This window comes from Rana temporaria (assembly GCF_905171775.1).
Source record: "Rana temporaria chromosome 3 unlocalized genomic scaffold, aRanTem1.1 chr3e, whole genome shotgun sequence".
Taxonomy (NCBI): Eukaryota; Metazoa; Chordata; class Amphibia; order Anura; family Ranidae; genus Rana; species Rana temporaria.
This window is the reverse complement of record NW_024404427.1, coordinates 67,777-79,948: the sequence shown is the minus strand read 5'-3', so window position 1 is coordinate 79,948 and position 12,172 is coordinate 67,777. Positions and strand designations below refer to the sequence as shown.

The 12,172-nt window shown below is 46.7% G+C and overlaps 1 protein-coding gene across 1 annotated transcript; it reads right to left on the bottom strand.

The window, feature by feature from the left end:
* Nucleotides 1-6,021: 6,021 nt before the first annotated feature.
* Nucleotides 6,022-9,338, bottom strand: LOC120921704 (E3 ubiquitin/ISG15 ligase TRIM25-like). The gene is made up of 2 exons (XM_040334245.1): nt 8,493-9,338; nt 6,022-8,414 (listed from the first exon to the last, which is right to left on the bottom strand). Exons 1-2 carry the CDS (start codon nt 9,300-9,302, stop codon nt 7,734-7,736), a joined length of 1,491 nt encoding a protein of 496 aa, XP_040190179.1. The 5' UTR covers nt 9,303-9,338; the 3' UTR covers nt 6,022-7,733.
* Between the last annotated feature and the right edge of the window lie 2,834 nt (nt 9,339-12,172).

Genomic DNA, 12,172 nt, shown 5'->3' with positions numbered 1-12,172 from the left:
TATATAGATTCAGCGGTGCAGCAGACGCTCTCATCTTAGTCTGCTCACCCCAGGGATAGTGAGAGCAGGACGCTCTCAAACGAGTCGGCTCTCCCCAGGGATAGTGCAGCCAGGCAGGGTCCACCACACCCCCCTAGCCAATTGATCCAGGGTTGCACTGATCGCCGTTAAGGGGTCAGGAAGGAATTTTTTCCCCCGATCGCTGCAAATTGGCACAGCACGCCTGGGGTTTTTCGCCTTCCTCTGGACCAATCTGGGAGAGAAGACTCAACGAGTGACGGCTCACTTGGACAGTCTTCCACCCATCACGTCCGGCGTCTAGCGGGTCTTCCCGCATCCGCGCCAGACCAGGCCTCATTCGCGGCCGCCGCAATTAGGAAAGACTGACGACAATGTGACTGGCGACAATGGCTAATCTGCGATACTCTGCGGACTCTATTCGGGGTCTGAGACAATTCGCAACAGCATTACCAGCCGTCACCAAAAAGGCCTTAAAAATAGAGCAACTTTTGAGATTCGATCGACGATCGACCATCAAAAATTTTAACCATTTAACCCAGCTCGAGCACATATCATGTGCTTTGATCAACACAAGATCGGCAGTAAAACACCGATTAGAAATCCACGATTTCTTACTACAAAACGATCTAGACTGCCTCTTTATTACAGAAAGCTGGCTCTCAGACGACTGCAACACCATTCTCGGAGAATTGGTGCCAGAAAACTATCGCATTATAACGGAAAACAGAATAGGGCAAAGAGGAGGAGGCCTGGCGGTGATCCACAAGAATCGCATTACAATCACTAAGCCAGCCCTTCAAAATCCTCTTCCATTCATGGAAACCCTTACTCTTCAACTTCAAACTTCCCCCCAGGAGACTGTTCACATTCTCCTCTGCTATAGGCCACCTGGGCCAAAATCGCAGTTTTTGCCATCATTAACGGAGTTTATATCCACTTATACCCTTAACAGCAAACACCTTTTGCTGCTCGGGGACTTCAATCTGTGGGCCAACTCCTCACAGGATCCCATTGCGGACGCCTGCATTGATCACCTGGAGGGATTAGGGCTACAGCAACTTATATGCGGGCCAACACATGCTTCAGGTCACACACTCGACCTAATTTTCAGACAAAATCTGAAAATAAGCATTTTAGAAAATGAACCATTGCCATGGACAGACCACCATGCAATTAATTTCATAATCTCCAAAATTCCCCCAGTGATAAAAGCACCCAAGCCGGTGACAATACACTGGGCTAGATCTCAGAAGAAGCTCCATTCTGAACTCTTCAAATCTACCTTGGGAAACAGAATCAAAACAATCCATCCACATCAAACAGCCACAGATACACTGGATGCCATAAACGCAGCCCTGCTACAGTCAGCCGATTTAGTAGCACCGAAACGCAAAGCCTGCATCCGAAAAAGAAAGTCCAGCTGGTTCAACAACCAGCTGTCGCTTCTGAAGCAAGAGCGCAGAAGGGCGGAAGCCGCCTGGAAAAGAAGTCCTGCAGAGGATAACCTCATCATCTACAAGGCAATAACAACACGATATCATAAAGAAATCTTCAAAGCCAAGAAACACCATTTTTCTATGGCGATTAACAGCGCCCTAAACCGCCCCCGCGAACTCTTCAAGATGGTCACCCAGACCATGAATCCAGGATGTCTTGAAGTCCCCAACTCAGACACCCAAGAGTTCTGCAATGAACTATCGGATTTCTTCATCAACAAAATTGAAAGAATCCGGGAAAGCATCATGCAAAACAATACCCCCCTCAACCCCACCGTCAATCAACCACAAAACACCCACAGAAACGCTCTACAATCAACAAAGTTCACTCTGGAACCGATCTCCATCGATACCACAAAAAACATCATTGGTGCTTTGCGGAACAGCACATCGCCCAATGATATCATCCCCACCAAACTGCTGAAGGAATGTGCCGACATCCTGGCACCACCCATCACACAGCTTATAAACCAGTCATTTAAGGAAGGCACAGTGCCATCCCTGTTGAAAGAGGGCACAATCCAGCCCATCTTGAAAAAACCTAACCTGGATCCCAAGGACCCAACTCACCGCCGTCCCATAACAGGCCTAAATGTTCTCTCCAAGATAATGGAGAAAGTAGTGGTACAACAGCTGCAACAGCATCTAGATACCCACAATCTACTGGATCCATTACAATCAGGCTTCCGTCCCAGACACGGGACAGAAACGGCCTTACTCAAAATATGGGACGATGCCCTCGAGGCCGCAGACGAAGGAGAATCTTGTCTCCTGGTTCTGCTGGACCTAAGCGCAGCCTTTGACACGGTAGACCACAAACTGTTACTGATGCGATTAGCCAAAGTAGCAGAAATCGCAGAAGGTGATTTACCATGGTTTTCTTCCTTTCTTGAAAACCGATCACAAACAGTTAAATTGGGTTGTTTCACGTCGGAAAAGCGCACAGTGTCATGTGGAGTCCCCCAAGGATCCCCCCTGTCACCGGTGCTTTTCAACATCTATCTTCGCCCTCTCTTTGATATTATCAGCAGCCAAGAACTACTCTATCACTCTTATGCAGACGATACGCAACTGTATTTTCGCATCTGCAACAAAAAGGATCATCATCTCAGTTTAGAGAAATGTCTCTCTTTGATAGAAAACTGGATGACTAAGAGTTATCTTAAACTCAACAGTTCAAAAACAGAACTCCTTATGTTTCACGCCAGCCGAAAGAGTCAACTGGCAACAACCTGGACACCCCCGCCCATTCTGGGCCAAATCATCAACCCTAGCTCCAAAGTCAAAAGTCTCGGGGTCATCTTCGACACCTTCATGACAATGGACGCACAAATAGGGTCAGTAGTCAGCGGAGCGCACCATCTGTTGCGCCTACTACGCAGACTGATTCCATTTATCCCCAAAGAAGACGTAGCAGTCGTGGTGGGAACAATCGTAAATTCCAGACTGGACTATGCTAACGCCCTGTACCTCGGACTCCCAAAGTACCAAATCTCCCGTCTGCAAGTCGTTCAGAATACGGCCGCCAGACTGGTGACTGGGAAAAAAAATGGGAATCAATCTCACCTTCGTTGAGAACCCTTCACTGGCTGCCAGTAAAAGACAGAATTGCATTTAAAGCACTCTGCCTGACACATAAGTGCATCCATAGGAAGGCTCCGCAATATCTTTGTGACAAGATAGAACCTCACAATTCGAATCGCGTTCTGCGATCCACCGACCAAAATCTGGTCAGGGTACCAAAAACCAAATACAAGTCCAAAGGAGAAAGAAGGTTTGCTTTTCAGGGTCCTAGACTATGGAATGCTTTACCAACCAGCATTCGGTTGGAGGAAAACCATCTGACTTTCAGAAGACGGATCAAAACTCTGCTCTTTTGATGTCATGAGACACGAACAACTAGCGCCCAGAAGCGATTCAGTTCGCATGCGCCGCGCTTTATAAGTTTTTCATTCATTCATTCATATAGGTAGTTCTCACCGGGTGACACCGTCCACTGTCCTACTGACACCGTCCACTGCCCCACTGACACCGTCCACTGCCCCACTGACACCGTCCTCTGACCCACTGACACCGTCCACTGCTCTACTGACACCGTCCACTGCCCCACTGACACCATCCTCTGCCCCACTGACACCGTCCACTGCCCCACTGACACCGTCCACTGCCCCACTGACACCGTCCACTGCCCCACTGACACCGTCCTCTGCCCCACTGACACCGTCCACTGCCCCACTGACACCGTCCACTGCCCCACTGACACCGTCCACTGCCCCACTGACACCGTCCACTGCCCTACTGACACCGTCCTCTGTTCTACTGACACCGTCCTCTGTTCTACTGACACCGTCCACTTCTCTACTGACACCGTCCTCTGCCCCACTGACACCATCCTCTGCCCCACTGACACAACCACTACCCCACTGACACCGTCCACTGCCCCACTAACACCGTCCACTGCCCCACTGACACCGTCCACTGCCCCACTAACACCGTCCACTGCCCTACTGACACCGTCCACTGCCCCACTGACACCGTCCACTGCCCCACTAACACCGTCCACTGCCCTACTGACACCGTCCACTGCCCCACCGACACCGTCCTCTGCCCCACTGACACCGTCCACTGCCCCACTGACACCGTCCACTGCCCTACTGACACCATCCACTGCCCTACTGACACCGTCCACTGTTCTACTGACACCGTCCTCTGTTCTACTGACACCGTCCACTTCTCTACTGACACCGTCCTCTGCCCCACTGACACCGTCCACTGCCCCACTGACACCGTCCACTACCCCACTGACACCGTCCACTACCCCACTGACACCGTCCACTGCTCTACTGCCACCGTCCACTGCCCCACTGACACCGTCCACTACCACCATCCACTGCCCCACTGACACCGTCCACTGCCCCACTGGCTAACAGTGTCCATTTTTAAGGTAGGCTAGTTTCATATTTTTACTGACATTTCTTTTATTAATCGAATCATATTTTATGGTAACACTACTAATGCTTTTGTTTTATTTAGCCATGGCCCCTTTAAGTCCCCCCACTGTTAATGCAATTTGGCCACAGCCACTGTTCACTGTAGCACACCTCTCTTTGAGTAAACCAAAAGGTGTCCCAGGTATTTTATAATCCTATAGCGTGTTCTACAAAAGAATTGCCGTGTGCCGCGAAAGTGTTCGGGTTTGGCTTGAAGAAAAGGTGGCAACCCTAGTTCACATCCGGGAATTTTTTTCAGCTGCTGCGTATTTGGAAAGGGGCGGGGACTTTTTAACGCAAAACGGTGCTATTTTTTTTTTTTTTTTTGGTCAATATACTTCAATGGAGAAGCTGCAGAAAAGCATGGAATGTGTTTTTGCGGCAATTTGTGTTTTGTAATCTACCCAACAACCAATTGGCATAAAAAATTTAAAAATGCAATTATTTTTTTTAAGGCTATTATCTGATTAATGGAAACAATAATCGGCCAACTAATTGATTCTGAAAATAATGGTTAGTTGCAGCCCTCGTCTTCTGTCATCAGATTATCTGTGCAGACCTGAGGAGAATGTGTTCAGCATTGACTTCACTTGCTTCAAGACCCGGGACCTGGAGACTGGCGCTGTGCTCTTTGAGATCTCCAAACCCTGCTCAGGTACCCGTCATGGAGGGCACCTTCCCTGGGGCGGGGGCAGGTCTCCTTCATACTTTCATGTAGAACTAGAGTTGTTGGATGGGGGAAGGGAGGGTTATTTTTCCCAATATGACATCCATTTGGGTGCGGGTGCGTGTCCTTGAATGCACACTGTCTGTGCTCGGGGCCTTTTACTTCCGGCACCCAAACACATATCAAGGTGAAAGCAGGGGCTGTGTTCATGCAGCTGCTGGATCCCAATTGATATGAATTGGTCTGCTTGCCTGTGGATGTCCTGAATATCTGTGTGCATTTCTCGCAGTGAAAACACCGCCCTGTACACTTAAAATGTTTTGACAGGGGCGCAGTTTCAGTGCTTGCCATAGGCACCATTTTCACTAGATACGCCTCTGCTCGTATATATCCCATAGTCTGTAGACTCTTTAACTTTCAGGCTGGGCTTGTGAGTTGGATGTGGGTTCCCTGCATCCAATTCGCAATAGCAGGAGATTTTGACCGGCTCTCTATGGAGCCGCTTCACATATTCCCACTGTGGCTCCGGGGGAAATTTGCACAGGGGGGGTCCTGTGCGTCTTTTGGGCCGTTTCAGGTCCGAATTCAGACAAAAATTTGGGGTGAAATCGGAACCTAGAACGGGGAACGGGGCCACACAGGACCCCTGCTGAGAGCCGCATCGGTATTAGGTGTGACCCCAGCCTGACACAGACTACATAATATACAAGAATTCTGATCTTTTTACCAAAGAAATGGAGCCGAATACATTTTGACCGTAAATGTAAAAAGATTATTTATTTGCAAAATTTTATAACAGAAATTAAGAAAGTTTTTATTTATTTCAATTTTTTTTGTCTTTTTTTCTGTTACAAGAAACCCCCAAGAACATTCCAGTATCCCCCTATATCTCTATATTACACCCCCATCCCCCTCCCCCATAATATAATAAAACATCACTTTACATTACAATGTAGACTTTTGTATCATCATTATGTGATAAAGCGGAGATAACATAAGACAAGCCAGGGAGAGTCCCAGCTAATGGTCTGCTATTATCATATAACAGGAGATTGGGCAGACTCATTCCTCATCATGTTTTCTGCCAGAGATTTCCCAGAATTCTCTCCTGTATGAAGGAGACGTGGATTTCCAGGACTGAAAACTGCCGACATTCATAGAAAATGAGGACTAAAATAACCGGCACCGGAGAGCCCCCTTGTGATAGCTTTTGGCAGGTGACAGGTCCTCTTTATGGTCTATTACACCCTGCAATGTCTCTCCTGACCTCCAGAGGGCAGAAGAGAAGCTCTGAAACTGGAAGTGATGAAATCATTTAGGGCTGCAACTAACGATTATTTTCATAATCAATTTGTTGGCCGAAAATCATAAAATAAATGTAATATGCTATTTTTTTGTTTATTTAAAATAGTAATGAAAAAAACACAGAGTGTTACACCGATATACACAGATCATATACAGGTATCCTGTCATGATGGGGTTTATAGTACAACCCCCCCAGGAACAGCAATGGTGGGGAACTATTCCTCCCCAAAACATCAAACACGGAACACTATTCACCCCCAGAACACCAATGATGGGGCCCTATTCCTCCCCCCAACACCAATAATGGGGCACTATTCCTCCCCCCCAAAAAAAGCAATGTTTTGCCATTGTATGAATGTTTTGCCACTACCTTATTGCAGCTCGGCGCTCACCACTGCTTCTCTCCTGTCTCTTTTCCCTTGGGGCAGCAAAGTGGGCGGAGCTGAGAATACCCCGCTGATGTCAGCGAGGAGGAGAGAGGCAGACGTGTCCGGTCACATGAGCGACACTATGAGAAAGCGGCTTGTACACAGGGGATTGTGTAACACTCGGACGGAGGCAGGACTGACAGGCAGGGAGGAAGGTGCGTGCAGACCAACGAATCGATAATGAAAATCATCGACAACGATTTTCATTATCGGTTTTATTGATTAATCATTTCAGCCCCAAAATCGTTATCACTTCTGGATTCATTCATCCCAGAGGAGATCGCAGAACTGATGTTCCTCCATCTCCTCAGTGTGATCCCATCCTGGACACTTACCACAGTCCTGGGCTCCCGGGAGGACTGGGAGAGCCGGGGGGTAGCTCTGCAGGAAGTGACGGGAGGGGGGGATGGTCTTTCAACTGTGTAAAAGTGATTGGACATTGTAAAGCCACCCAGATTACTTTTACAAAACAGCCGATCGATCTCCGGTTTCTGTGGCCATGACCTTGGTATAACCTCTTGTTGACTGGCTGTATATATACAGATGATGGTCAGCAAGGGATAAAAGGACGTCTGTCATGAGAGAATTATGGGGGCTGCCATTGCTAAACTCTCCATTTGAGAATGCTAGTTCCCTGGCTGTCATGTCTATGCTTTGGATTTGATACTGTCCCAGTGTTTGACCCGGCACAAGTACAAAGCCAGGGAACTAGCATTTTCAGAAGAAGGCCAGCAATGGCAGCCCTCATACTTCTCCCAGGAGTCACCACTTCCTCCAATCATTGGCTGAACAATCAACCAATCCTACTGACTGTCCCTGTGATGTCTCATCTCCCCCTCCCCCCACATATCTTTATACAACCTTTCCATACACATAACCCAGCATGGAGGGGCTCAGTGAAGGTGGTGGTGAAGGTGTGGAGGTGTCGGATCGGGTCACACAGATCATAAAAGGAGATCCGCCCGGCCTCATAATCCAGATCTATCCTGACTCTTCTGGAGACATTGGTGGGTAAGGGGGTCACTTTACTGTCATGTGTCACAGAATACTGATCACCAGTCCTGACCAATCCCCAGGACTTCTTATTATCTCCAATCAATGACTCCTCCCACTCTCTCCTCTCTATACTGGGGTAACACATCCCGACTGTCCATCTCTCTGACCCCCCGACATCCACATCCCAGTAATGTCTCCCTGAGGAGAAACTCTGACTGCTCATCACCTGAGGATAAATCTGGAATCTCTCTGGTGTTTCTGGGTAATTCTGGTCTCTATCTGACTCGGATACAGTTTTCCTGTCATCTGATATCTGTAGATAATTACTAGCTGTGTTTCCATCCAGTAATATGTCTGCAGCTCCCTGTATAGGGAAGTATACATTTACCTCTGTTATTATATCAGATAAACCTGTGTGTAAGACCCCCGCCACACCCAGACCCCCTCCATCATGGAGGAGCTCCTCATGTCTCTCTCTGTCCTCATTATCTCCATCCTCAGTATCACACAAGTCACCTGTGTCTGATTCCTGTAAGACAGTCAGTGGATCCGTCATGTTACACAGCTCCTCAATGTGACGCATCTTCCTGGACAGCTCCTCCTTCTTTATTTCCAGATCCCGGATGGAGATGGAGATCCGCTCTGCCCGCTCGGAGATTTCCCTCAGGACTCTCTTCTCCAGATCTTCCAGACGTCTCCTGAGATCTCTAAACAGGACAGTGACTCTCTCGGTGTCACCAGCTGCTTCTTCTTCTACTTTCCTCCTGTGTTCCTGCAGACTCTGGACTCTTTCCTCCGTCTCCTCTCTCTTTGTCAGATGTTTCTGCAGAACATTCCTCAGTGTCGCCTTTTTCTTCTCAGAAGCCTCATCCAGTGTCTCCACCTGATGTCCTCGATGTTCTCCAGCCAAACTGCAGGTCACACAGATACAGGCGTTATCTTTGGTGCAGAAATACTTTAAAACTTCCTTATGGACGGAGCATTTCCTGCTCTCCATGGACAAGGTGGGGTCACATAAGACGTGTTCTGGGGACTTTTTGTGGACTCTCAGGTGTTTATCACACAGAGAAACCTCACAGTGTAGACAGGATCTAACAGCAGGCACAGGAGAGTCCACACAGTAAGTACAGAAGACCCCGGACTCCTCTTGATCAGGCTGAGCAGACAGGAAAGTCTCTGCTATGTTATGTAGTGTTGTGTTCCTCTGCAGTGCAGGACGACTCCTGAACCTTTTTCTGCATACAGGACAGAAGAAATCTCCAGACCCCCCCTGTGTATCCAGCACACGATCAATACAGACCCGGCAGAAGTTGTGACCACATCTGAGGGTTACAGGATCGGTATAAATGTTCAGACAGACGGAACATTTCAGCTCAGCTCTCAGATCAGCAGACGCCATCGCTGACAGCAGAAGAGAAACTAAACTGAAAGTCTCTGACACCGGAGAGGAATGTGGATGGGGGAGGGGTGAGATCCTCCTACACAGGGTGAGGCTGAGCTCAGATCTCTGTTTACTTATTCAGAATCCTTGTCATATCAGAATAAGACACGCCCCCCTGATTATATTTAAACTCATAATTAATTCAAAGGAAAAAAACTTTAATGTTTTCTTTCTTAACTTGGATTGTCGATAAACTACATGAATAAAATAAATGCTTAAAAAAACTCGTATTATCATCAGAATTAGGAGGACCTGCTCATGGGGGCTTTCCATAGAAAAGGAATGGCGAGAAGTACGGAAGGAAATAACTGGGTGTCAAGAATCACGGATGGGTCTCATGGAGTATATGGGTGGGGGAGGGTGGAGGATGGGTCTCATGGGGTATATGGGTGGGGGAGGGTGGAGGATGGGTCTCATGGGGTATATGGGTGGGGGAGGGTGGAGGATGGGTCTCATGGGGTATATGGGTGGGGGAGGGTGGAGGATGGGTCTCATGGGGTATATGGGTGGGGGAGGGTGGAGGATGGGTCTCATGGGGTATATGGGTGGGGGAGGGTGGAGGATGGGTCTCATGAGGTATATGGGGGGGTGGAAGATGGGTCTCATGGGGTATATGGGTGGGGGAGGGTGGAGGATGGGTCTCATGGGGTATATGGGTGGAGGAGGCACAATGTATCGCAGTCTGTTACATTTCTCCAAAATCACCCAGCACACTGATAAATTATTGTAAACCCCCAAAGTTTCCCAATCCAGACACTGGTAGTGTCCAATAAACAACAACATACACACACTGATATCTAATCTTCCACCACCAACACATTATTAGTGTTGAGCAGAATATGCCATATTCGATTTCGCGATATATCTCGAATATATATTCGAATATTCGAGATATATTCGCTAAATTCGAATATTCGTGATATTTTATCGAAATGAAATTATTGCGATTTTTCGCTATTGCGAATGCGAAAATAATTGCGATTTTTTGATAACTGCGGTAGGAGCACTCTGATTGGCTCAGAATATTCGTGATATTTTATCGAAATATCGCAACATGCGAATGCGATATTTATTGCGCAATTTCGAGAAATGCTGGAGGAGCGCTCTGATTGGCTCAGAATATTCGTGATATTTTATCGAAATATCGCAACATGCGAATGCGATATTTATTGCGCAATTTCGACAAATGCTGTAGGAGCACTCTGATTGGCTCAGAATATTCGTGATATTTTACAATACAAAATAATTGCGAATATTCGGCAAATGCGGAAGGAGCACTCTGATTGGCTCAGAATATTCTTGATATTTTACAATACAAAATAATTGCGAATATTCGGCAAATGCAGAAGGAGCACTCTGATTGGCTCAGAATATTCTTGATATTTTACAATACAAAATAATTGCGAATATTCGGCAAATGCAGAAGGAGCACTCTGATTGGCTCAGAATATTCTTGATATTTTACAATAGAAAATAAAAAGTGTTTTGCATTGGTGGTGATTATTTACTCTATCCATCTGTCACAGCCGTTTGTCAATCAAACACCTTAAAGATTGAACACGTTCATGCTGCATGCTTTGGACTTTTTTTCACTTCACATATCAAAGACATTTTTATGAAAGATTATTTTTCTATTATTGGGACTATATTTCTTTATATATTTGTTTCACTGTATATTTCACAAGTTATTTGCGCTTGCTTATTTTATAATTTGCCCACATGTCTTGTCACTAGACATATTTTTTATTCTTGTAGAGCGACTCCATTTTCTGTCTTGTATTAATTTATGTTGTATAACATTTTTGAGTTGCTGCTGTATTCTCCCCTTTTTTAAGGTATGCGCAATTTTTTCCTTCTTACAAAAAATAATAATATCAAACATACAAATATTCATAACATACACATACACAAAGCCCCCCCCTTTTGCATCAGAGACAATCAGAGTTCTCCTACCACAGTTATCGAAAATTCGCAATTATTTTCGCATTCGCAATAGCGAAAAATCGCAATATTTTTTTTTTCAATTTGGCAACATAAAAGGATCGCCTCAGCTTAGCTACTCTGCCCAGGGTCTCTAATCATACCAGCAATGCTTTTAGACGTCGATAGGATGTGATCTGTTTTAAAAATCAAATTGAAAAAATGCGAATATTCGGAATTGCGAATATTCACCGCGAAATTCGAAATATAGCGCGATTTCTCGAATATGCTATATTCGAGCCGAATATTCGCAATGCGAATATTCGTGAGCAACACTACACATTATCTGTAAGCAATCTTCCTCCTGACACCTCCAGTCAGTACAATCACTTAGGATAAGATCACACATGTCGGGTGCGAATTTCCTCTCCGTTTTCACTCCAAATCTCCTAAGCAGCTGTTTAGCGGTTCAGCTGCGATTTTAGATGCGGTTCAGATGTGAATTTTAGGAGCCGGCGACCACCGGCGTCTTCAACATTAGCTGGTCGTTAAGAAGCGGGCAGGGAAGCCGACCACCACGTCCCTAACTACGTATGACTTATCAGCTGTTAGTGCCCCCCCCCCCCCACTGACAGATGAACGTAAAAATAAAACATTGCCAGTGTCCATTTGAGAAATGCCCGCTGTCGAGAACTGCCCACCTAGAACAGGGCATGCGCAGTACGGAGCCGCCGAAAAAACGCTGAACATTGGAATTTGCGATCAGCTGTAGACGGCGCCTGCGTACAAAAGCCGACATTGTGCCACACGCTCCCGATGCTCATGCAAGTCTGCAAGGGGCGGATTTCTTCATGATGGGTGCGTGTGAGGGGCAGATGCCTACAGAAGGGGGAGTATTTTGTAATGAT

Coding starts and splice junctions, on each gene's coding strand:
- LOC120921704 (XM_040334245.1), bottom strand. CDS start 9,302: ATGGCGTCTGCTGATCTGAGAGCTGAGCTGAAATGTTCCGTCTGTCTG. Junction 8,415..8,492: donor TAAAGAAGGAGGAGCTGTCC/AGGAAGATGCGT, acceptor GACACAGGTGAC/TTGTGTGATACTGAGGATGG.